The sequence below is a fragment of the Falco punctatus genome, assembly GCF_963210335.1.
Source record: "Falco punctatus genome assembly, chromosome: 1".
Classification (NCBI taxonomy): domain Eukaryota; kingdom Metazoa; phylum Chordata; class Aves; order Falconiformes; family Falconidae; genus Falco; species Falco punctatus.
This window is the reverse complement of record NC_137580.1, coordinates 16,461,557-16,487,558: the sequence shown is the minus strand read 5'-3', so window position 1 is coordinate 16,487,558 and position 26,002 is coordinate 16,461,557. Positions and strand designations below refer to the sequence as shown.

General features: G+C 38.6%; 1 protein-coding gene across 4 annotated transcripts in view; it reads left to right on the top strand.

Annotated features, from left to right (window-relative positions):
- Positions 1 to 26,002, top strand: part of WDFY3 (WD repeat and FYVE domain containing 3) — a 190,105-nt gene that overhangs the window by 82,544 nt on the left and 81,559 nt on the right. For 3 of the 4 annotated variants that reach the window (XM_080368508.1, XM_080368509.1, XM_080368507.1), the window contains exons 6-14: positions 1,016 to 1,177; positions 2,971 to 3,163; positions 5,731 to 5,917; positions 8,796 to 8,962; positions 11,820 to 12,287; positions 13,882 to 13,980; positions 17,657 to 17,850; positions 20,023 to 20,480; positions 22,626 to 22,709. In XM_080368508.1, coding sequence (XP_080224634.1) covers positions 1,016 to 1,177; positions 2,971 to 3,163; positions 5,731 to 5,917; positions 8,796 to 8,962; positions 11,820 to 12,287; positions 13,882 to 13,980; positions 17,657 to 17,850; positions 20,023 to 20,480; positions 22,626 to 22,709 — 2,012 coding nt within the window. The remainder of the gene's footprint in view (positions 1 to 1,015; positions 1,178 to 2,970; positions 3,164 to 5,730; positions 5,918 to 8,795; positions 8,963 to 11,819; positions 12,288 to 13,881; positions 13,981 to 17,656; positions 17,851 to 20,022; positions 20,481 to 22,625; positions 22,710 to 26,002) is intronic. The other variant, XM_080368510.1, reaches the window with a different exon arrangement.

Genomic DNA, 26,002 nt, shown 5'->3' with positions numbered 1-26,002 from the left:
AGGCTAAAAATATATTGTGGGGTGGGAGAAACAAAAGCAATAAGGTAATGAACTGCATGAACACACACTAAAAGGTAACTATATTCTGCTTGCTCTGTAAAGATCCGTTTTCTATTGTACTGCCACATGACTTCTGCTTTAGCTCCTTGTGGTTTCAGTTGCTTAGAAAAATAATAGTTTTGGAACTCTAATTTATAATGTTCTTTTGAATTATGCACACAACTTTTATTGTTCCCCAAAGGCTTCTCTTGCATGCTGCTGCTTAGTGCCCCGTGAGGTGCGTGTCACAGCACCTAAATCACTCAGACTTTGAACTTGGGCTCCCCATTCAAGGAGGGCAGCTGCAAAAAGTGAAGCCAGCAGCACTGATGAGCTGGTGGTAGAGTGAATCTTTACTGCCTCTGCTTTTGATGCTGTTCTCCATCAGAGAGCCCATCTCTGGCAATGTACTGGACAGCTGTGTGGTTTGTTCTTCCTGCTCTGATCTGCCTTTATAACTGAGCACATCATCTTATCTGTGTTTGATATGTCACCAACCTCCACCCTGATTTGTCTGTTCTTCCCACTGATGCTCACACATTTTCTACTATCATGCTTCTTATGCCTGCTTATACATTCTTGCCGAGTGAGAGCATGAATAGTCTTCCTCCTACTCCCATTTCTGCTGCTACAAAGAATAGATATGTAATGAGGGCTTGGTTGAAGGTCTTCTAATTAACTTGTAAGCTTCTGTTGGCAGAGACTGTCTGTTTTTGTTTCTGTCCTGAGCAGGGACTGCTCCAAACTGTGGCTGTTAGATGTTCTTGTCATGTAAATAAAATATGATCCTGTTTTTAAGGTTACTGTTTAGGTAGGCATTCAAAGATAGATGGTGAATCTGTACTGCCATGTGAACGTCACAAGCAGGGTGAGAAGGAAACACCAGCATTTGAGTCAACTGCATTATAAAAACGTGGCTTTTTTAATATAGTAATATGCTGAACTGTTATTTTTGCTCTGTTTTCTTTTTCCCCAGAAAACTGTGGACTGCATGACTACAATGTCAGTGCCTTCCACACTTGTTAAATGTCTGTATCTGTTTTTTGATCTTCCACATGTGCCTGAGGTAGTTGGAGGAGCACAGAATGAACTACCTCTCGCAGAGCGCCGAGCGCTACTACAGAAAGTCTTTGTACAGGTAAGAAAGGTAGATTAGGAAGTTGCAAGAGGAGTGGCAGTGCTTCATGTGAGAAAAGTCCAGAAACTTTTCACTTGAACTAGGTTTTCTCTTCCTTGATTCCTCACAAACTGATGACTGATTAAAATGGATTTACCTCCAAGTGTAGTTGAGGTTAAATTTCCACTTCCCCTGTGGTTTTTGTCCTTGGCAAATACCTCCTCCCCAAAAATGCATGCAACTCTTCTGTGCAGCTGCTTAAAAGGAGGAATGAGTTGACTGTTATTCTGTATTAATTTAACTGGTCTTTGGTATCTTTGGCTGTTACTGATTGAAATGGACATAGTTAAAACCATTAGTATTGATAATAATCTAGGAGTTAGTTTAACATATGCTGTTTTCCCTTTAATTATGGAAATAAACCATGAACGAATAATTTAAATACGGGAAGCATCGGAGCTTGCAGTTACTATTACAGTTATCCCCCAGATTTCCCAGGGAGGCCAGAGCCACCACCTGAAGAAACTTCTAGAAGGAGCTGACAGTTACTGTTAGAAAAGGGTCAGTGGTCATACTACCAGTTTCCATGTGCAAATTGCATGCATCTCTCTATAGCCACACGTGCAAAACCACAGAGTTTTATCAGCAATCACACCCTTCAGGGCTTTGAAGGCAGTGTGAAGATGTTTAGGTATAATATTAAAGAGTCATTTTAGTTTCTGCAATACAGAAATAAAAATGAGCATTATTCCCACAATTATTAGCCACAGTGTCTGCCCAGTAACAGTCACTATATGAGAACATACCCATTTACCCTTTTTTGGTTTTGGGTTTGGTTTTTTTGGTTGTTTTTTTTTTTTTTTTAATTTTCTGTCTGTGTACTACAGGCTGTTTTCCAAAGCAGAAATCACAATGTGCTGTGAACTATCTTTCAGAAATTGCTTTGCTGTGTTTCAGTCACCAGAGTTAATAATAATCAATGTTACCCTATGGGGTCCCCCCAGTATACTACCACTCAGCTCTTTTCTGTCCCTCTTCAAGGGCCATAAAGTGGTGCTCTCAAATGAGCTGGGTGGAGTGGGTGAGGTTTCATATAGCTTCCAAACCTCTTCCAGACACAGCCAGCCTTACAAAGTCTTCCTCTAGTTTTCTGAGAGGGACCCTCAGAGTTTCCTGCACCAGACACAAGATGGATGTCAGATGTCCTCAAAGCATACCGAAAAGGAGCACAACATAGTAATTTTGATTGTGTGGCTGCATTTTGTCTTACATATGGTAACCTGGGAATTCAGATCCAGGTGCCAGTTATCCAGGTAGGTTTACAGTGTTGCTGTAGCCTTTCCTGCCACACTATTTTCGTTGTTTTCATTTTACTAAGGTGTTACAGATGCTACTGTGCCAACATATCTCTTCAGTAGCTGCCTTCCTGTATTCGGAAGGGATACAATAGTTTGCTTCACAGGCTTTCTGCCCTACTGCAGCATTTAGACCTATAAATTGGGTAACTAGCAGATTCTCCAAGAATGGAATAACTTAGTATCCATACAAGTATGCTGTGTCAGCCTAAGAGATATAAACTCTGCTGCTAATCTTTTGCTAGTCATTTTAAACTGAACCGGGACTTGAAATAACCATGTGTTCAATAACCTTGTCTTCAATTTAAATTACAGAAACAACACACAAAGGGGAAACAGTGTGTTACCTTTTTTAATGTGTATGCTAAATGGAAGAATGTTTAGCTTTTTACTAAGTCCAGGCAAAAATAACAATGATCAGGGTATTAATGCTAGATGTTTAATGACTTATTATTTCAGATCCTAGTAAAATTGTGCAGTTTTGTGTCCCCGGCGGAAGAACTAGCTCAAAAGGATGATCTCCAGCTTCTGTTCAGTGCAATAACCTCATGGTGCCCTCCCTATAATCTGCCTTGGAGGAAGAGTGCAGGGGAAGTACTAATGACCATATCGCGTCACGGCCTTAGTGTCAATGTAGTGAAATACATTCATGGTATGTGTCTTTATTCAATATTATTTATTGGGGTTTTTTCCTATTCTTTTTCTTTCATAATTTTCTTAGTTAGGAAATAGGCATGAGAATAGTAGATCGAGGAAAAGCTTTGGGGCTCTTTGTTTGTACACGTAAGTATTTGCATACAGGTAAAATTTCAGAGCAGAGTGTAGTGAGAGAGGTGTTTGTAGCTGAATCTGCCTCATGCACATTTCAATTTAACATTGAAAGATAGAGTTTCCCCTCATGTTTTGGTGTAGAGTTTACAATGACCAAAAGAAAAGGCCTTTGGTAACGTCAGTGACTGTCTGTATTGAAAAACATTCATGGGGAAGATGCAGAAGTTTGTTGTTATTGCTGCGAGCATTAGCTCTTAATGGGAGTTAGTTGTTTTCAGTCAAACTGAAAAAATTCAGTGTGAATTAGCAGCTGCAGTCCCTTGTAGATGTGTGAGGCAAGCTAGCAGTGCCCTGTTTACAGCTGCTTGTAGCTGGCAATAAAAGTGTAGAGATGTCTGAGGAAGATGCAGGAACCAGCTCCATGAAAGCTGATGTTCTGTAGTAAATACCGGTGTGTTATGCAGACTGGGGAGAGCTAATTTGGGTCTGTTGGGAGAAGATTCTTTCTCCCAGACACCTTGCTTTTATGGGAAGAGGCTGGGTGAGACTGTTACAGCCACCCTTGATTTGCAGTGTACTCTCCATTATCCGGGACATTGGGAGTGGCATACCCTGGTAACAGCAAACCCAGTGTAATACAGGTACTAGGAATTGCTTGAGGGAACATGGTGTTTGCGCACAGAAGCACTTGAGTGCAAACCTCCAAGTGCTGATTGATGGAACAGCCAACTGGCTTTCTCCTCTGTGGTCCAGTCCAGCTTCCCTGTGGAGTCCCCAACCCAAGGATGTTGTTCCTAGGACTGACTAGATTGCTGACCTTTCAGCCAGCCTGTGTTTCTTCTGCTGGGCCCTTGACTTCCCCACTTGGCCATACAGCTTACAGATTGTAGGCTTTGTGCATCCTGAAAGCCAAAATAAAATCATCTGATGGCCTTAATGCAGCCTGCGAGCCACCAAATGACTGAAGGAGCCAGAATCATGCCATTTTCTCTCTTGTACTTTTTTTAAGACAAATAGCATCCTGACACTTTCAGGCATAGAAAATATAGTGTATAGGGGTATTTCTGTAGCTGGTTACAGATTTTGGTAGCTAATATAAGTAGTACTTGATTCATCATGTATTTTTACAAGGGACTGGTTATGGTCTGCTTAGCAAGGGCAGCTGCCAAACTGGTTCATGACAAAGAATTTGTGAGAGCAAACCAAGATGAAAACAAGTGTTGGAGAGGATGTTAGCTGCCCAGGAGCAGCTTTGCATACAAAATACTAGTGTTGCATTAATTTAAAACTACATGGGTGTTTAGCTTTGTAGGATTTGAGGTAGGAAATTTGATAGAGTGTGTTTCTAACACTATATTTAGGGGCTTTTAGACTCTAGGACCACATAGAAGCATTTGTAGTTTTTTAATTGGAATGACTGTTGGAAGTGAACTAACATCCTTATCATACATTTTAGCAGTGTACATCTACTGGAAAATAAACCTCACGGTTTCCTCACACACTGGGAAGCAAGTAGTTAACAAGACTCCACAAAACCATTTTGACAGTTTATGAAATACGTCACCCTGCTCCCACACCTTCACAGAAAATTTCAGTCTGTGTTTTTTCTTGAGCTAGCAGTGTGTTTCCAATTCCAGTCAGAAAAATGTGAATGTACAAGTATCACTTGGAGGCATAGAACAGTCAGCAGTTAAGTATATTCAGATAGGACTTAAAAGGTGGTAGGTATTTTGTCTGCATCTGTAACAGCCTCCCGGTGGGTTTTGGTAAGTGTAGAAATTGTATGTGTATATGTGAAAGTATTATGAAGCACAACAAAGAAAGTAAGCAAGTTTTGACTGTGATGTTTGACATATTGCAGCTACTACATTTTCACTTCTCTATGGGTTTGATCCACAGAGGAGTGAGGCTGGCATATCAAAAGATATTCTAGTTTTTTTAAAAAGTGAAATAAAAACTTAAAAATAAAACCAGTTGGTATTCCCTCTCACTTGTTGATTAAAAAAAAACAAAAAACGAACATGACTTAAGAGATTACATCTGTCAAGAGGCTCATCTCATATTCAGAAAAAACGTTAAGATATTTTATCGTATGCAAAGGAGCATCCTTTCACTATCTCATGCTTTGATTTGATCCCTGGGAAGTTTTGTTATCAGTCTAGCTAGAAAGATTTGCACTTGTCTCGCACATGCTGTGAAGTTAAAATAGCAGATAATTGAAGCGAGCATCTTTAAAACAGGAGTGCAACCTAAAAAGCTGAGAAAGAGCTTAGGGTTCAGATCCAAAACTGCTTGAGAATCCTACTTGTGTTGAAGTGCTCTTATGTTATGTGATAAAAGATAGTTAAATAACAGTTACCTTATTGCTGTGATTCTTGTACTAGTTATGCTTCTTGCTGTGATTAATGTCAGTAAAATTCCAAATTTCTTAATTGCAATTCTTTGCAGAAAAGGAATGTTTGTCCACGTGTGTTCAGAACATGCAGCAGTCTGATGACCTTTCTCCCCTAGAAATAGTTGAGATGTTTGCTGGACTTTCATGTTTTCTCAAAGACTCCAGTGATGTATCCCAAACGCTGTTGGATGATTTTAGGATATGGCAAGGATACAACTTCCTCTGTGACCTCCTCCTCAGGTATGCAGAAAGTGGTTGAAGGAATGCAGACAAATCACTGAACTTTTTCTGAAGAGATTTCTTAGTAAAGAATAGGTTTGAACAAATAACTGATTATAGGTTATTATGAAATTAAGATATTAGAAACAAAACATGAAATGATGTGTTTCTCTCAATTTATGAAACTACATTGTTTACCTTTTATCCATCGGTACTGGTTTATTACTAAGTGTTTCTGTATATGCTAAGAAAGCAGATGCTTAATAATTGGTACTAAATGTTTAGAAAGAATTCAGAACATGAAATTTTGGTTGCAGCTGGTCATTTTTGGGTTTGCTTGGGGTTTGGTTTGTTTTAACATACTATTGTAACGAAAAATCATATACATAAGTGTGGTGCATGCTACTTAGTATTGAAGAGACATTTTTGTCCATAAGCTCTAATACCAGAGTGCTGGAGAGAACACTCATGTTACCAGGGATTCGGGGTGTGTGTGTGTGTATATATATATATAGTTTTTTTATTTGTACTTTTTATTAAAGGTAATGCTAATGTGCTGATGCATCACAAACTATGGTAATGAAAATGCCTGCCCAGACAAGATTTGGATGTATGATCCATCCATGATTTTATTTCTTTCCATGAAAGAAACTTCATTCTTTTCTTTCTCAATCAACAAATTAGCATCTGCTCCATTATTTGTGTAAAATCAATGGTTGGTCTGTGTTGCTCGCTTTGAGTCTGAAGTTCTGAAGAAGCATGCTTAGCTGTTGAAATATATGTTTTACAAAACCAAGACAGAAACTGGGAAATGATGTCTATGAGTGTACACCTTATGAAGTGTACTCGGGTCAAAGATGCTTAGAAACAGTTCTGTAATGGCCATTAATGAGAGGTGTTAATGTTGTTATTTCTCTTGTTCAAGCCATTCATTTTGTGTGCTAGGATGATAGGTTTTGGCACCCAAATAATTTGAACTAAATTTTCTACTACATAGTATGTTTTGGGTTTTTTTGTTTGTTAGTTTTAAATGGATACCAGACATAGACATGGCATTTTAAATTCTTAATCACAGTTAAAATTAGTCGTAAATTATCTTCCGTGTCATAAAAGCTAAAACACCTGTTAAGGAATCGTTCTTGTAATATAAATGGTGGTTTTGAGTATGTTATATTTATTCATGCATTCATTCAAAGCAATGTAATTCAAACTCAGCTGTTTTCCAGAAACTGTCAGCCAGAGTTTAGATGGAATCTGAGGGGAACACACTGTCATTAGCAATTTCATTTTCAGGTACAAAAGCAATCCCCTGTAGATCAAGTGTTTTAAACATACTCTCTCCTGAGCTTTCTCATCCTTTAAATCGAAGAGTGGGGGATCCCTGACAGAGGTGTAGGAAGACTAGCGGTTTGCATGTCTGATTGAAAGAAAGAAGAGCACCTGGCTGCTTCAGTTGACATCAGTAAAGGCTAAAAGCATAGGAATAAGTTATCCTCACTTCTTCCCAGGGTGGCTCTAGAAAACTTGCTAATACTCTTGCCGAAATGCCTGGGATAAGATGAACAGTGTGCACCAATGTGTGGTATATTTGTTAGTGGCTTGTGTGTTATAGAGGAGATGGAAGATGGTTCAAAATGGGAGTGCTGTTTTCATGGCCATATGTCTTGCCGTTTCTTGTAAGTTTTAGTTTATTTGGTCTTCAAATCAGAACACAGTTTGTTTCAAAAAAGCGTCATCTTGGGGAAGCCTATGTATTAGTCAGTGAGGAACAACAGTAATGTATACTCCCTGGACATGATTTGGCTCAAACCTACTGACAGAGATTTGTTCAGCTCTGTGGCACTGTTGTGAAGATGACTGTCATGTGGGGTAATGAAATCTGGACCATGAGCATCAAACCTCAAAGAAGAAAGGCTTTGGAGCTGGTAATGCAGAAGGACACGTGAAGAAGGTGACTTAATAAGAAATTAGAGGAGGCCTGTGAGGACCAAAGGAGCAAGTATGTAATTTCACCTCAAGGATGTGAAAGGGCAGGGCATATGGAGGATTAGTAGAGTGGCAATAAGTGACCTAAGTGCTTCTGTAATGGCTGCTTGAAGGAGATTCAGCTGCATGTCTGAGAAGATGATGGAGGATGCAGAATGAGATGTTTCTAAGGCCTCCCACGGTCAGTTGTCAGCAAGAAATAAAATATAGCTCGCATTGTGTGAGCAAATAGAAGATTGTGATCCCCAGCTTTCTCTTGAGACCTGTAGATTAAACCACGTTTAATTACTTACTAACTCTATAATTTTTGGTGAAGTAGAAAGAAAATGAGGATTGTTCTGGGGTTTGGAGTCAGTTTTTAGGGTTTGGTCTGATGATGTGTTGCTGTCAGGGAACAATGGTTGGAATGAGACGTTAGCATTTCTATTGTCTTGCGTTCAAAGGTAGTCCTAATGAAGATGTTTCATTGTGTGCTTTTAAGTGTTAGGCTTCTACCGAGGTACCATTTCATTAGCATAAAATAGTAGCTCTCAAAGTGGCAGATACAATCTAGCAGGATAATTATGAATTTATTAGATGACAGACTACCTAGGTGTTTCCCTATCCAATAGCTTCATGTTTGTAAGAGGGTTTTAAAAGTCTTCATGTCTGTACTGCTTTTTAGCAGACTATTGAGTTCAAGGAAAGATTCATGAGGTGAGTTTCTATGGCAAATAAATGTATGGTCTCATAAATCCAATAATGTTTTACTGAATGGTACGAAATATGAACAGAGAACTTGTGAAATACTGCAGGAACAGAGCGCTAAAAGTGTGGTCTCTAAAATAGAGTAAAATGGGAGAGAGATCTTATTGAAGTGATTTGAGTTGAAATAAACTGGTGCTGCTAACTTGATCTAATGTGTTTTCTTTAGATTAGAACAGGCAAAAGAGGCTGAATCTAAGGATGCTTTGAAAGACTTAGTTAATTTGATAACTTCCCTAACGACATACGGTGTCAATGAATTAAAGCCAGCTGGTGTTACCACTGGAGTACCTTTCCTACTACCTGGATTTGCAGTCCCACAGCCTGCAGGCAAAGGTGAGTCTGCTTTCTTTCTCCCTCTGCTTGTATTTTGGTTTTTAAAATGTAAACAACAAAATACAGAGCAGCTGCGTACTACACAAACCATTTTCAAGTGAGTCTATGTTATTTTACTAAGATTGCATATCAAATACTTTCTTCTGTTGGTCTCAAAGGTTCTATTTTGGGGTTGGTACCCAAAGAAGAAAGTGTAGGGCTTTCATCTTCTGAGGATTAAAGGCTGAGTCAAATATCTCTCACTGCAAAGCTGACAGATTCTGTGTGGACATTGTAAGAGATCATCATAATGGAGAGATGCACTGATTTGATTTATGGTATTCTAAGCTGCTCTTACTAACCTGATGTGAAAGGCTGATGTGCTGGTTTGATTTCCGTCCCCCACCCTCATTTGCTTTCTGTTAGTTTAGGCAAGCATAACTTGTGAGCTGAAATCTTGTTTCATCACCAGTGTTCAGAGTGGTGAAATCTGTGGTGTACTTACAACCACAGTCAATTATGATATGGAGATAAGGTTAAGGAAGTCTGAGGGGAGAAAGTGTTTTATAAAAGCAAACTTGTTTTTCACATCCTGTGTATAAACTCAAAATTCAGATAAGTCTTGTATGTAACTAAGGAGTTTAGAATTTAATAGTGACCGTGGAGCTAGTTTGTTACTCGAACTTTTTATGGGATTTAGTAATACCAGGAACACAGGAAAAAATTTTGTGATAGGGTTACATTTATAGATTTTTTTAGGCTAGTGGATTTACTTTCGCTGTTTCTCTTGGATATCTAGGTTCCCTGGACAATGACTTCCTTTCTCTGGTATTGAGAGAGTTCATTGTTCATGGGAATTGTTTTTCCTTTGCAATAAATAGAGAAAGAAGGTGATAGTCACATTCAGAGCTTAATTTCTCCATGTTTTGATAATAACATACTAATTTTTGCTTGAGCTAATCAGTCTTTCTGATACAACAACATGAGAGAACCATAGCTACTGTGGGCTCCAAAGGAATTCTTAATAATTTTCTGGTATTTGTCATGACTTTTCTCAGTTCCTTTTACTTGCTTTTCATTACATTAGCAAGTTGTCTTTTTGTGCAGACAATATTAGCTCATTTTCTTAATTGCTTCCATTTAAATCCTTTTAGTTCTTGAAACCTGAAGAGCTGGTGAAGATTTGCTTTCTTTCAGAGGTCCTTATAATAATCAAAGATAGTTTATTAATCCACTTGATTGCCTGAAACAACTATTGATAGTAAATCAGAATAGAAAAAGTTGTACCTGTCCCTACTTATGTTCCTGTCACATTTAATAAGCCCTAAATCCCCCTTTCAGCATTTTTCATTGTAAAGAAAGCATGTAGAAAATGTCCTTCTAGAAACAGATGAGTGTGACTTATAATGTAATGTTAATATTCTTTTGGTATGTGAAATTGTTCCATATTAGTTTTCAAGGAAGTTTCCTGTTGCCTTCAGGAGAGATACTGGCAGGGAAGTTGGTGAGGCTAGACACAAAGATAATTGAATTTACTTTCAAATTGGACAACTTAGTTTATAAACAGTGAACAGAGTAGCATTCTACAGAGCATATGTAATAAACATTCTTTGTTTATGAAAGCATTTTTAAATCAGATTAACAGTTTACTTATAGCTTGTTTGAAAATAAGATTTTATTGTTAGAGCATCCTAAATGCTTTGTTTAGAATGTGTTTCAAGTTCTCACTCTTGATTGTTTGTTTTTTGTTTGTTTATTTTTTAAATTATTTTTGCCGTTACTTGTTTTCTGTATCATGGGATTTGTCCACCATGACTTGTAGTGTTCCTACAGAAGTTGAAAAAGTTGGCTTAGAGGCATCTTTTTAGTAGAATAAGAATAATACCTGCCATAGAAAATTCTGGGGTCCACAGGGAACACTCATAAATGATGCATTCTTCGGCTAAATGAATGAAATTTTATTCAACTTGAAGGTACTTACAAGAAGTTTGACTGAGCTTTTAAACATGTGAGGTCTTTGTGTGCTACTATTATAGCTACCTTACACTTTACAGCTCTTTCCCTTTGTTTTAATTGCCTAATTATTAACAGTACTGGACCATGCCAAAGCTTTCTTATTCCCAGGCCTGATTCCCAAAGCCAACCCCATGCCACCTCCCGATACTGGTATGGTCATTCATGCCTGTTAATCCAGACCTGAGCAAAAGCAGCCTGTCTGCCTAAGGCAGGCAACTGCCAGCTTTGTGCCAGCCTGTGGCCTTTCCCTGCACGTAGCTCTCTTGTTCTTGCAGGCAACTGCCAAAGCGTGGAAGCAAGAGAATAATTTGGTGGCCATGCATGTTATCTAGCTTTGAATCTGGCTGAGGAGTATTGCTTATTGCTCTGTTGAGTGAGGGGATACAGATGGCTGTTACTCTAAACTTAGCCTGCTGAATCCTTGTAGAGGACAGTTTCATTCTACGTTATGGAATACAGAACATGTTACTGTTGCTGCAATGGGTCTTTTTGTGGCCTGGATAGATGACAGACAGGCTTTGTTTTGTCTCTAGAACTGTATCCCGTTGCACGTTTTAACAATAGGTCAGTTTGTTTGCCTATTTTAAAGAAATGATCTTTCATTTAGCTGCTTATGTAAACACCTTTAAAGATGAAGATGCCACCTTAACAAACAGGAGATTGTAGGTTTTGCAATGTAAGTGATTGTGCAAAGGCTTTTTTTAAGAATCAGTTTTAATATTTGTATTATATGTGACATACACTGTTATTCACACTTATTAAAATGCATGGATCATTATTAATAAGTGTACTCATTGTCTATGGCAATTAAGAACTTTCTCTTTCCTTTTTTCCTCCCATCCCACTTTGTTTCCTGATTTAGGTCATAGCGTGAGGAATATTCAAGCATTTTCAGTCCTCCAGAATGCATTTTTGAGAGCAAAAACCAACTATCTAGCACAAATCATCCTTGATGCCATCACGAATATTTATATGGCGGACAATGCCAACTACTTCATTTTGGAATCACAGCACACATTGTCTCAGTTTGCAGAGAAAATTCCTAAACTTCCAGAAGTGCAGACCAAATACTTTGAGATGCTGGAATTTGTTGTCTTCAGCTTGAATTACATACCATGTAAAGAACTGATCAGTGTGAGCATCCTTTTAAAATCCAGCACTTCTTTTCAGTGTAGCATCATTGCCATGAAGACACTCCTTAAGTTCACCCGTCATGACTACATCTTTAAAGATGTTTTCAGGGAAGTGGGGCTTCTGGAGGTGATGGTAAATCTTCTTCATAAATATGCAGCCCTTCTGAAAGATCCCACTCAGGCACCAAATGATCAAGGTAGTGTGTGCTCTTCCTTTTTACTATTACATGTTTTTATTTGGCTGGGAATGGCAGAGGTGAGCACTGAAGAGGAGGAATGAGAGAGTCTGAATATGTATCTCAAGGGCTGACTTCTGGTGGGGGCTGCTGTGCCTTCGTAGAAGCTCAATTGCTTCTCTCAACGTCCTGTGAAAAGCTCGAGGCAAGCTTTAATGAAAGATGCTGAATGAATGCAAAATAGTAGCAGTTCGTATTTTCCTTTTTAAATTTTTTTTTCATGTATTGGTTTAATACTTGTTACTTAACATGAAAAGAGCAAGTGAAGGAGCAATACGTAGTATCTAGACCAGGGGTCCTCAAACTATGGCCCGCAGGCCGGATATGGCCCCCCAGGGTCCTCAATCCGGCCCCTGGTATTTACAGAACACCCCCGCTTGGGGATTGGGGGGGGAAACCAAGCAGCCGCAGATGGCTTCCTGCCACTTCATCCACGCGCCAGCCCCCTGTTTAAAAGGTTTGAGGACCCCTGATCTAGACTTTTCCTCACAAAAGGTACTTGTGCATTTGATTGTGTTTAGCCTCAACTTTGAAAATATACTATAAAGCATGTATCTGAGCTCTTAATAGGAGTATGTGTTCAAGTTTGCAGACTTTTTTTTAAAGTTGATTCTACATTTTTCTAATAGCGTATTTAAAATAAAAAAGAAATGAGTTATCTCCAGAATTGGACATCTCTGAGATAAGCTGCATAGCTGCTTAGCCTGTGAAGCATGTGGGGCCAAGTTCCATATGTGCATGCACACACAGAGAATTTTTTTTTTTTTTACATTCTTTATTCAAACTGAAGTTGAGTTAGTTTGCATCAGTGACACATATTTTTTAGTCATAGTTGTTGGATGTTTCACCTGAGTTTGCTGTCTGAAGCTTCATTAGTGAGTGGCAGCAGTTGGTTAGTTAGAAAGCTTTGTTGTCAGCATCTCCATTGAAGAACACAGTAATTCTCACATTCCTGTAAATGAATGGACCGAGCTGTCATCTGATTAGGGTACTGCCTGGGTGCACATGCCCTTGTGTTGTGGCTTGCTTCTTATTAGAATAATTAAATAAATCTTTTTTTCTGGAGTGTTACCCTGTGTTTAAGATGCCACTTGCAGTGTTGGTTCATCTGTTACACCTGTTGAATCATCAGCACATTTACTGTAATGATGTGAATGTAGTTTTATGCTTTTGTGTGGAAATTCTCTTTAAAGTACTGAATACTGAAAAAGAACAGATCCTGTGAAATCTTCAGCCATGGTATGGTTTTGTGGCTTCAAGAAATAACAGTTGGGGATATGAAACTACACAGACAGCTGCAGTGTCAGCCACAGCTCACAGTACTCAGAAACTTCTGTTTTAAATTCTTGTCTTTATAAATACCTTTTCTAACAATTCTTAGTTAAGCTTTCCCAGGAATGCATGTGTAGACTAAATCTCAATTTGCTTTGGAATATGGTTAGACTGCAGTTCTCTGGGGAGGCAAAGAAAATAAAATTGTTGGTGGAAAGTATCAAGATCTATCTTAGAAAAGAGTGACTTTTATGATGATTCTGGCTTCTGAAATTATTTTTAGGTGATTCAAGAAACAGTTCATTTGAGGACCAAAAGCAGCTGGCTTTATTGGTTATGGAGACCTTAACAGTACTACTGCAAGGATCAAACACAAATGCAGGTGAGTAGAGAAACTACTGTCAAAATATTTATAAGTAACTCACTCAGAAAATCATGCCTGAAAGCAGAGTAGTCTTGACTTTCTATCTTCAGGCAAGTAATCAAACACACCAAAACGTACTTTATTTTCTGGAAAAAAATGGCAAGAGAGAGAACAAGCAGCATAAACTAGAGCTTTTCTAGTTTTTCTTTTTAACTTCAGCTTCTTTGCTGTTGTTTACCTGAAGGCAACCAGAGTACTCCATCATTCTCCAACAATACTATAATAATTTATAGTAGGGCTTGTAACACAGGTTGTATATTGAAAATTTTAAGCACATAATTAGACTTGTAGTTTGCTGTTGACAGTGCCATGTCTACTTAAATGTCGTTATTATTGCTTGCATCTTTTGTGAAAGAAGGCTTTTCATTTTCAAAGGCATATTCCCAGTCACTGTGTATAAATAGGGCTCTGTTACGAGTGTCCTTTTGTAAATCAGGCAGGTTCATGTTATGTTTCATTAGCCAAGACTTAGTGGCATTGAAATAGACATATGTATGTGTATGTGATAGACATATGTATGTGAAATAGACACATAGTATGTGTATCTTGTATTAGTAAAAACTGTCTCTGAGAGCTTGAAATAACAGATTGGGAAAGGGTGATAATTGTTTTTAAACCCTTTTCATCTCTTCTATTAGATGAAGAAGAAAGTAAGCAGGTGGAGGGAAACAAACACCACCCTGAGGGACCAGGAAGTTTCTGGCCTTGGAGGCCATGAAACATCCTTATTTCAGCAGTTTGTGGTTTTTTTGGGGTTTTTTTTTTTTCTCCCTCAATTCTGACTGGGGATTTCTCACTTCCGGTTTTGTTTTTGTTTTCATTTAAGTAGGAGAAAATACAATCTGTGACTAATGCTTAAGAATGAAATGCTGAAAATTGTCCAGCTTGGATGACAGCTCACTGTTTAAATGTTAGCTCTTGGGCTAATGATGTAAAGCTTGTAACTTGTTTCTTTTCTACTTTTGCCTGGGCAAAATTTTATTTAAATTTAGGCTTAGTGTTGGAGTAATCTCCAGCACTGTCTGTCCCATTTCACTGTTGTGCTTGTTTTCAAGTTCTATTGTGTTTCAGCTTGTGGTTTCAAAGCATTTTCAAAGATGGCTTTTGACTTCTACCCACTGAGCATTTACATCTGCCAGCTTGGCTTTGTCTGTATACTTGATAAGTTAGTTCCTCATTCCATCGGGAAAGGAATTATTCATGGCACTCAAGATAACCCCCAGCTGGATGCCCTTAGTCAAAATGGAAAGGCATTGGAGCTAAGCAGAGGTTACTCCAAGCTATGTTTCAATTTGTTACACGTTCAGTCTGTCATTATTGCACTTAGACCATTTTGTCGGATTGCTTATGAGAAAGCTGTGGATGACACTGCCAGAAGCTTTGCTGAATTGGAGATGCTTCTCCTTTGCCACTTCCCTTTTGTCCACCAAGCTACCTCTCCTGTCAATGGAAAGGAAAAAAACCATGATCTTTGATTTACCAGATGAATCTGTTCAATGATGAACCAAGCAGCAAGTGAATTAGGCTGAAATAAGGAGGTTTTAGAGAGGAATTGGTATGGATTACAGATGAATTGCACGAATCAATTACACACCTGTGTATTTATTGCTCAGCTTTGGTTTTGCCATGTAAGAAAAGGCAGAGTCAGAAATGGGCGAGAAAGGAGTGACGCAAAGGCAGGGCTTCCATATAAGGAGAAAATGGGGGAGGAAAAAAAAACAACCCGAAACCCAAAAAAGCTCAGGATTGTTTGATTTCTACAGATGAATAGAAGGAGTTGGTGTTAAGTAGGTGATGATAACATCTCTGAAGGACTAGAACTGCATTGTATTTTAGAAGCAGCAGCTGATGGTTCACAGGACTGGTCTATACGTACCTGTGTGGTGCCAGGATCTGTGGAACCTGAGCCTTGTTCCTGTGAGGTATGGATTATATTCTGACTGTGGTAGCATCCACCTGACTTGTGACAAATCCTTGGCTGCTGCTTAATGGTGTTCCATACTGCCTGAAGCAGCAGTACCTCATTGCTGCTTCTTGGTACTGAGTTAATCTCCAAGTATTTACCAGAGAAACAACATGTGGTAGTATAAAACACATCAGGACTGTGGGGTGATGCCACAGGTGTTTCTGAGGACTCTTGGAGAGTTTCAAGGGCCTCATTTCATCAGTAGCTCTCCAAGTTCAGGAGTATGACAGAGCTGTACAGGAGGAGTTAAACCATTTATCGAAGAAGTTGTGGTTGCTGTCTGCGCAGTGTGACTGGGATGTAAGCCCAGTGGCATTGTATCCAGAGGCCAGCAGAGGTTTTAGGTCATCACAGAGGCATAAATAAACATTATGCAGCCTTGCAGTGATTCATACCACACGCAAAGCTTGGTTTCTGATTTTTCAACCAGTATCTCTGATAAGGTTTCCTGAATATCATATAACTGATAACCAAATCTCAAACAAGACGTTTTGGGTGTCCAGACCCAGACAGGCTCACTGGATAGTAGAGAACCTGAACTGAGAGTAGGAGAAGAATGAAACGTTACCTCAATCTCTCTGAAAACAAGAGACCTGACCACTGAGGAGATGCTCTTTGCCTGTAAAGGAATGCAACACACTTACCTGTCTCAGAGTCTGAGACCTCTCCTTTTGCCTTGTCCAAGTCCATACCTCATCCAAAGAACATCAGAGAAAGCAGGAGGCAGGAAATCAGCAATGGATAGTGGGATGAAGGCTTGTATATGTACATTAGAGGGAATAAACATTGTCCTGACCAGCTTGTTATTCCTGAACTTGGTCATTTAAACTGCTCTTTTAGTTTATGGTCACAAGGAAAATGATTGCTTTTGGTGCAGTAATGCAGCATTGATCTATTTCCCTACTCTGTTTTCATCTTCAGTAATTAACATAGGGCAGTATTCTAGGTTCTGTCACTGTGCTAAACACACATTATATGTGCCATGTGTATTCCAGTTTGGGTTTTATGATGTTTTCAGAATCAATTTTTATTTAATTTTCAGTTAATATTGCACATGTGTTCTTCTGAGTATCTAGTAAGCTTGAGAACCATTATTTGACTTAAGCTTTACCTCTACAGTGGTAGGTCTTGCCACAAGAAAGCTTCTGTAGAATCTTACAAATTTTGTGAATAGACCAAGTAACTTCTCAACCACTGTTCCTAGTTTGCTTGTCTTGTCCAGAAGCAGCCTAGTTATATTTTTGGCAGTGAACTAAATCAGTATGAACACTATCCTTAACCAAAACGGCATATAGTCTTCACTAAAGATGGAGGATTTGCTGTATTTTTTGTTTCATTTTGTGACTCTGAGTTCTAACTCTGAAAGAGTAATTACTGTTGAGTAACAGAGTTATTGAGCAAATTCTTAGAACTGACCTGCATCCTTGTACTCAACACCTTTAGTGGAAAATACTGTCAGAAGAATGTCATTCAAGTTCCGCTGTTATTTGTGGTAGGAGTGGAAAAGTAGTAGTAAGTCACTAAACATCCGTAGGGCTAAACCTCTGCCATTCAATCTGTAGAAATGAAAACAAATACCTTTCATGTTTTGCTGTTGTCATTAATTGTTACTGATTGTATTTTTCATACTGCTTATGTGCTTATCCCCATGCGCCTCTTTTTGACTAGGTATTTTCAGGGAATTTGGTGGCGCAAGATGCGTGCACAACATAGTAAAGTATCCCCAGTGTCGACAGCATGCCCTGATGATTATCCAGCAGTTGGTGTTATCACCTAGTGGAGAAGATGATATGGGCACTTTGTTGGGACTGATGCACTCTGCTCCACCTACGGAACTGCAGCTGAAAACGGACATCTTAAGGGTAAATGAAGTACTGCTCAGGATTCTTGCTCCTAAACTTCTGTTTTAAAAAAGAAAACATTGAGAAGGGGATTGGATTGGTTGGGTGGCATTTAGCTAATGAATGTAGATTGTCTCTAGAGTTGAAACGCATACATTTGATGCACGGTTTTTATTTTCTTCCATCTGTCCATGCCAGGTTTCAAATCAGAGATGAAGGCTAGTGAGTGAGTATGTGTTTATAGCATCATCACTTGTTATCAGCTTCAGTGGGTAGGAAATGAGGTTCTACAGTTATGCTAATCTTCCCTAGCAGAGCATTATTCATTTAGAAATAGTGAGAGTACTTGGAGGGGAAAAAAGCAAGCATGTAACGTTTAAGTTTATTTTCAGTGCCTGCATTTTCCTGTGGCAGATTTACTTTATTTTACCAATTTTTTTTAGTTATAAATGTTGAACTAGTTAGTATAAATGTAAATCATAGTGACCATAGTAGAAGATAAAGCTGAAGAACTTGCTTGCTTAAGCAAAATAGTGGAAAGGTAGGAGGGTAAGGCTGTGAGTGGAGGAGAGAGAAAGCTCTCATCTGTTCTCTGTTGTATTAGATTTGCTGCTGCTAATCTAGACCCATAATTTCTTCTTAGAATAACTAATGTTATTTTTATAGATTAACATAATAATGTTATTTCAGGATAAAAAAGCTGAGGCAAGTAGTAGTAAGTAAATGAGTCTTACCAGAGAGAACTCTGAGACATCTAGGTTCATCTCTGTTAAAAGGAGCTGCAATACTTCTCTGACAGATAGATGAGCAGCTATATATTATTCCAAAAGACAGAAAGGAAAGCTAGTAACAAAATGATTCATTTGACTCATTTTGTCTATCAGGGTCTTCAGTTGTTTTTGAGCATGTCTCATTCATGATACTTCAGGGGAGAGAAAGGATATTGCAGTTCCCCAGTGGACTTAACACCCAAAGTTAGGGTTTCTGTCCTTCATCTGACCTGTTGTATTTATCTTCCATCAGTGCTGCTTTCAGAACTTTTGGTTATGAAACTGACAGCCCAGAATGGTGCAGTGATGTGTTTCTTACTGTTAATCCAGCTTTGGCAGGAAAGGAGATACTGTCTTCAAAGGAATGACAGTCTTAACTATTTCAGTACTCACCTTCTGAGTTCTTTAACAACAAAAAAAAAAACAAACCAAAAAACCCAACTAGTAAACTCTTGGTCGTGGAAGATTCCCTGTCCCTCTTAGCCTATCTTTCTGTGTCAATAACATCTTTCTGTTGTTTGTGGTGCTTCATGTAGAGGTACTTTTTCTTCTATATTCCATATTCACATGTGGGTCAAACTTTCCGTGACAGCTGGTTTTTTTTGTTTGTGTCTGCTTGGGTGGATGGGCTTCCCCACCCCCAAATTTCACAGATTAAATGAGTATTATTATTCTCTAGTGGCTATATTCATGTAGTTTCCACTTTCTATACTGTGGCTTTGTATTTGTTCAGCAAATAAGGTTTTATCCATTTTTGTTTCTCTCAGGCTTATTTTTGAACAGAAACTCTTAAGATTGGGTTTCACTCAATGCAGAGATTTATGGGTTTCATTATAGAGGAAGGCTAAAACTAAGTGAATTTTTGGACTAATTCTTTGGTGCCGTTATCTTTTGAGTGCTGTTGTGGCTTCATAGCTGCCAAGTGCTTATGCATTGTAGATTTTGAGCACACCTGTGTTAAGATGCTCTGAGGTTTAGATGTCTCATTGCTACAGGCAATTGTTTGCCCACTTTTGTTTGAAATTGTTTGTGAAGTATGATGGCAGAGTATATTTCTTTCCAATAGCTGTAGTCTTTGCCTTATCACTAAGGGAATTACCTGGGGATTTTGGGTTCTCTTCTAGGCTTGGTCAAGTCTTTTCTGTTGGAAGGTTTATTTACCTCCTGAATTTCTTATTTCTAAATTAAGGGCAACGCTTTACTTTTCCCCCCCACGTTTTCTCTTTTTATTTTGTAAGCTCTTGAAGATGGGGACTCTTACAGTACAAAGCTGATCTTTGGAGACTTCAGGCATTACCAAAGTCTGACAAATGACAGGAGGATTTTGTTAGCGTATCAAACAAAAGCAGTCCTACTTTTTTCCAAGCTGTTTGTAATGCCTGCTGCTTTTTTTTCTTCTTTGTTTTGATTGTTTTGTCCATAGGCCCTCCTCTCAGTGCTGAGAGAAAGTCACCGCACAAGAACTGTTTTTAGAAAAGTTGGTGGATTTGTGTATGTCACATCCTTACTCGTTGCTATGGAAAGATCTTTGTGCTCACCACCTAAGAATGGCTGGGAGAAAGTAAACCAGAATCAAGTGTTTGAACTGCTTCACACTGTGTTCTGCACATTGACTGCAGCAATGCGCTATGAGCCAGCCAACTCTCATTTCTTCAAAACAGAGATCCAGTATGAAAAACTGGCAGATGCTGTTCGATTACTTGGCTGCTTCTCAGACTTGAGAAAAATAAGTCCCTTGAATGTCTTCCCTTCAAATACACAACTATTTCAAAGACTTTTGGAGGATGACCTAATATCCCTGGATTCTGTGTCACCTACACTAAGACACTGCAGCAAACTTTTTATTTACCTCTACAAGGTAGCAACAGATTCTTTTGACAGGTATGAACTTTGCTGCTTGTTTTTATTATTATTTTTCTCTTCCTGTTGTACCTGCCACCCCCACCCCCCACCCCTCCGCAGTGTTCCCACAAATAGTTTTTGTTGAATACATTCATTGCAATCTTTTGTATTTCTATTTCAATTGATTTCTTTGTTCCCTCACACCAGTGAGAGGAATAGAAGGTGTCAACATCTGACCAAATATTGACTTAGCTTACTGGTGTTCTCCAGGGTATGCAGCGTTCTCTCTGATGCTGAATGTTTTTGTCATGGCAGCAATTAGGATAGGGGTGTCAGTTTATGGTTACATTTGATGTGTTGAAGCAACCTGTTGATTGATAGGCAGACTGTCTGGTTGCTTTGTTGTACAGAACTACTAAATTTTTATATTTTTATTAAGTCAAATGAAAAATTGGGTTTTGAACATCACACCTTAACTTTATGTTTTCTTTGATATGGGACTTTAAGTAATTAGATAATTTAATGACAAATTTAGAATCATAGAATCGTTTAGGTTGGAAAAGACACTTTAAGGTTGTTGAGTCCAACTGTTAGCCTAGCACTGCCAAGTCCACCACTAAACCATGTCCCAAAGCACCACATCTACACATCTTTTAAATAGGGACGGTGACTCAACCACTTCCCTGGACAGCCTGTTCCCATGCTTGACAGCCCTTTCAGTGCAGAAAATTTTGCTAACATCTGATCTAAACCTTCCCTGTTGCAACCTGAGGCTTCTTCCTCTTGTCCTGTTGCTTGTTACTTGGGAGAAGAGATGGACCCTCACCTGCCTACAACCTCCTTTCAGGTCGTTGTAGAGAGCAATAACGTCTCCTCTGAGCCTCCTTGTTACTGAACACATCTAGACTAGACATCTTGTTTTAGGTGGATTGGTATGTTCTGTAAAGTTCTAACTAGTCTGTAAATTACTGTTTTTTTTTAATTTAACTGGGAGACTCTCCTAGAGTTAAACAATTAGAATTTAAATTATACTTGAGATTTGAAATGAACAGTAATGTGTGTCTTAAAGTTGATTCAAAATCACAACAAAACTTAATGAAATATGTGTTGAAGATTGGCTTGTCTTAAAATAGTTCTCGACCATAATTTAAGGTACAAAAAAGTAAATCACAGGTCTAAGCTTAGTTTCTGGGACCTTGGAGCTTCTGCACCCCAGCTATTTATACATGTGACCCTGTTTTAATAAGATGGGCTACCTAGTTAGTCAAAACAGGGTCTGATTTTCCAAGTGTTGAAGGTATGGCTGTGTACATTGAGGTATTAATGGAGCTGCCAGTTGGTCAGGCTTTCTTAAGCTAGCTGACTAGTAGTACAAACTTTGTGTTCTTGCTAATGAACGTTTTAACATTTTGCCTCCAAAGCAGCAAATCTTAATGCTTTTCTCTTGCTTAAAAAAAAAACACCCCACAAACAAACAAAAAAAGAAAAAACAACAAACCAGCAACATACACACCCACCCATCCACCCCCAAACTAAAAGCCAAAACCAGAAATCAATCTACTTGATCTCATTTTAAAGTATCATTAAGGCATTTAGCTAGGGGCAGGAAAAGTAATATTAAAAATGCGTTGGATGTACTGTAGAAGTTATAACACTGGCTGACAGTAGAGTATGAGGGGTCAAAGGGGTAAGTAAATCCCCTGGTATTGTTTGCATAAGTTATCTCATTAAGTTCATTTTTTGGTGTTTTTTGGCTGTAATCTTCCATGACTGCATTCTTTCTTCTTAAATTTTCTGATCATCATTCTTCCTAAAGCTTACATTGCTTTTTATTTCTTACTCATGTTAGTTATGCTTAATTTACTGAGGTTTTACTTTCTCCTCTCAATTTCCACTCTTCAACACTGAAAGATGTTCTGTTTCGCTAGTGTGGTCGTATCAGTAAACCTCTGCAGAATAATGAACAAGCGCTGCAGAGTCCTACTGTAAAACAAGTATATGTTTTGCATGTCCATGTTTTACCTGATGCGTGTTGTTCCGTAGTGTCCTTCGTCTCATCTGTGTTGTTTCTGAAAAATGGATCCTATTAATGGTTTTATTGGTGCTTTTGTAAAACTAACAAGCTTATGGCTTCTGGTTTCTTCTCTAACCTTTCTGTCCTACCCCTGTCTGTTTTGTCTGTAGTCGTGCAGAACAGATCCCTCCTTGCCTGACAAATGAGACTTCTCTCCCCTCTCCCTGGGGTACGCCAGCTTTGTCCAGGAAAAGGTACCGACCCTTCAAAGAGAAGTTGATCTCACTTCTGATTTCTCTCTCACTGTTGTGTTTCTCAGTTTTGGGGGAATTTTTCTCTCAAGTTGCTATTTCTTTCTGAGGTGTGCATTTTCACTTGTATGTTTACTGAATAAAATAAATGTAAAGGTATGTTTCGTAGTGACTCTAACAGATGGGATTAAAGATGTCTCCAGACTCCTGAAGCACTGCATGAAGTTCATGATTCAAAACCAAATAAGGTCTAGTATAAGAAATGATCTAAGGGAGGTATAAATGACACACTCAGGAGCAGTTCAAAGTAGTTCAGACTATGCTAGTAGACCAATTAATACAGCAGGATTTCTGTTTTCTTGACTGATTTTTCAAGAAAAGATACTTTCAGTTGGAAGGTGGATGGGGTGTTAGTAATTGCACAGAATGAAAAATAAACAGTGAACCTGTCAGTACTTGACTAACAAGTGATGTAGAGGCATGCTAAATTAAAAGGTTTGAAAAGCAAGCGCAAATAGCACAATTCAGAAATCCTAACACCTACTTCCCTGCCAAGCTGCTGTCTTTTCTTACGCATCTTACTGTCTGATAGATTATTTTTTCTTAATTAAAAAAAAAAAAAAGTTTACTGATTCAACAATAGTGTGACTTACAGGCCTGTGCAAATGATGAAAAGGAGATTTTTCCTGGAGCCCCTGTGGAAGAGGGCAGCCATTTGTTTTCTGAAAATGCAGGTTAGGCAGAGATTTGCTTCTGATGGCTAAAAAGACATTTGAAAGAATAGGTTATCTGAGGTGCAGGTGTCATGTGTAGAAAATACTATCATTCTTCCTTGGTGTGTGGCTTAAAATATGCCACTAAGTTTCGTATTTGGAATGTAACAGATTTTGCTTTTGGAAACTGCTTTGAAAGGAAATGTTTGTACTTGAGCAAGTTAGTAAAGAGAAGCCTTTTTTGTCTTTCCCTGACTTGGGTAATATCACTCAGACTGGCTTGGGCAAGGCAACTTTTCCAATAAACCAGAACATCTTAGACTGTCATTTCCTTTCTTTTCTGACACTGAGGCATTTATGAGCAAATGCAGCAACTGCTGTTCACAGAGGAAAAACCTTAGCTGCCAAACTCCTTTCCCTCTCGCTTACTCTGAAGCAACTTAAAGGAAAACAGCCTTCTGTGGAGGATTTTAGTGCTGCAGCTCCGATATTAATCTCTGTAGCATTATGGATTGCCTTTTCCTTTACTACATTTTGCTGTTCTGCAAGGTATAACTGGCATGGCTGCTGAGGTTCACTGAATTACTCAAACACGCAGGTACACAAAGGCTTGCAGCAGAATGCATGCAATGCGTGCCAAGCAGGAGCTGACTCCAGGGCATAATGAATAAAAGTGTGCCAGATGGGTAGTTGATGCAGCCTGGTACTTAAAATATAAGTATATGTATATATGAAAGATATGTTAGGCTTCCTGTGTGTGTTTTTTGTAGTACTGAAAATGAAATCTGAAAGCCATGTGATAAAAGGTGATTAAAGATTGTATGGTTTAAAAAGTCAGTATCCCTTGGGATGCTTTGGGCCATTTAGGTAAGCACCTTGTATAGTAATGTGGGTACTTGCTGAGGTGAAGGAGTGTGTTTGGTATGGATCTTAACAAACAAAAAAGGCCTTTGGGTGATAACAAGTTGCGTAAGACTCCAAGCAAAAGTGGACAGAAAGAATCATCATTCTGGCCTGTACAACTTTTCAGACCTCTTCTGTAAAGCATGTTTTCAAGTAAAAAAATAGACAGGGCTAGGCTTTTCAAAAGGTCTGTTTGAGCAGCTGTCGCTTTCTCACAGTTGTTCAGTGTCATGTTTGTCATTCCTGGTGAATTCAGTGCCAATAGCTGGGATCTTCCTTCTTTCAAAAATAAACATCTTAGTCCAATTTTTTTTTTTTTCTCTTTTTTAATGTCAGGTATGGTCAGATTCTGTTGAAATTAACTCTCCTGAGAGAAGTGTTTGCTCTTTTCTTGTTTTCTGTCTCCTTTACTTTGTTTCCTGGGATCTCCCTTGTTGTTGTGGCTTGGATTTCTGCCTTTTGACTCTTAAGACAAGTGCCTGAGAGAGCACACCGTGTTGTTTGCTAAAAGAGCAAGCAGACACTATGCAAACAAATAATTCTTACAATCAAAAATAGTACAGTTCTGGTTTTGATGCACACAGTCTAGAATGGTTCTGGATACATAGATGTGCTAATATTCTCTCTCAGATATTTCTGCCACTTCTCAAAACTGTAAATTCCCTGAGGAGTGGTGCCCTCCAAGTGTTATCCTTATGTAAACAGAGTAGGTAGGACTGCTTAAGCACATGCGTTGGGATGGGAGTGCATATGTGTCCCCCCTGCTGTCTGGAGTGCATTGTTCTTCTAACTCTCCTGTATAATTTGAATGAAAAACTACAGCTTTGTGCTGGTTGTTTGATAGCTGGAGATTTTGGTAGAAAAAACTTACCTTGACACAAGACACACTCCCTCTCGCTCTCTGAGAGGATGCTTTGGGCCTGACAAGGTGAAGTAGAGAACAGAATGTAGCTTTAACTTTAAAATACTTCAGCCATTGTTTTCACAAAGTTTGGATGGTGATTATTCTGGGGAATGATATGCAGGGGGTTTATCTACAATAAACCTTATGTATTTCTTTCCAGATGAAAATAGTGTTATAATTCTCATAAAGATTTGTACTTAATTATATAATTTAAACTTAACAAAAAATAAAACTGAAAAAATATTTAAATTAGACAGATGTGTGAGCTGTCTGTCATCTTCAGGTGCCTTTTTCCATTGTCCCCTTCTTCCTTTCTTCTCCTTTAAAAGGATCCTATAAAAAATGTGTAAGCATGGTTAAATTTATTTTTTGCAGTTTTTGCACTGACCCATAGTGCAAATCCTTTGGCAGGATTTTGTAGGATCTATTTTATTTTCCCTGCCTAGGAAATCTTTTTGAACTTTTTTTGGTTGTTTTGATACAAGTGTTCCTTATATAGAAAAAACAGAATGTATTTTAAAACTATGTGGACACTTCCAATAATACATGCTTGAAGGACATAACTTTTACTTCGATTGCTAACAGAAAAGCAAATAGGCTAGCCTTGCCTGTCTTCCCTTTTCAGTTTGTTGTATGTAATATTGAAGTCTAGACCGTTTCAGGCCAGGATCATGTGCTTATTCATGAATCATACTGAGCAATGGCTCATGTTTTTATCAGGCTGTCACTGTACTACTGTGTTACAGCCTCACAGTTTACCTAATGAGGTGAATGTA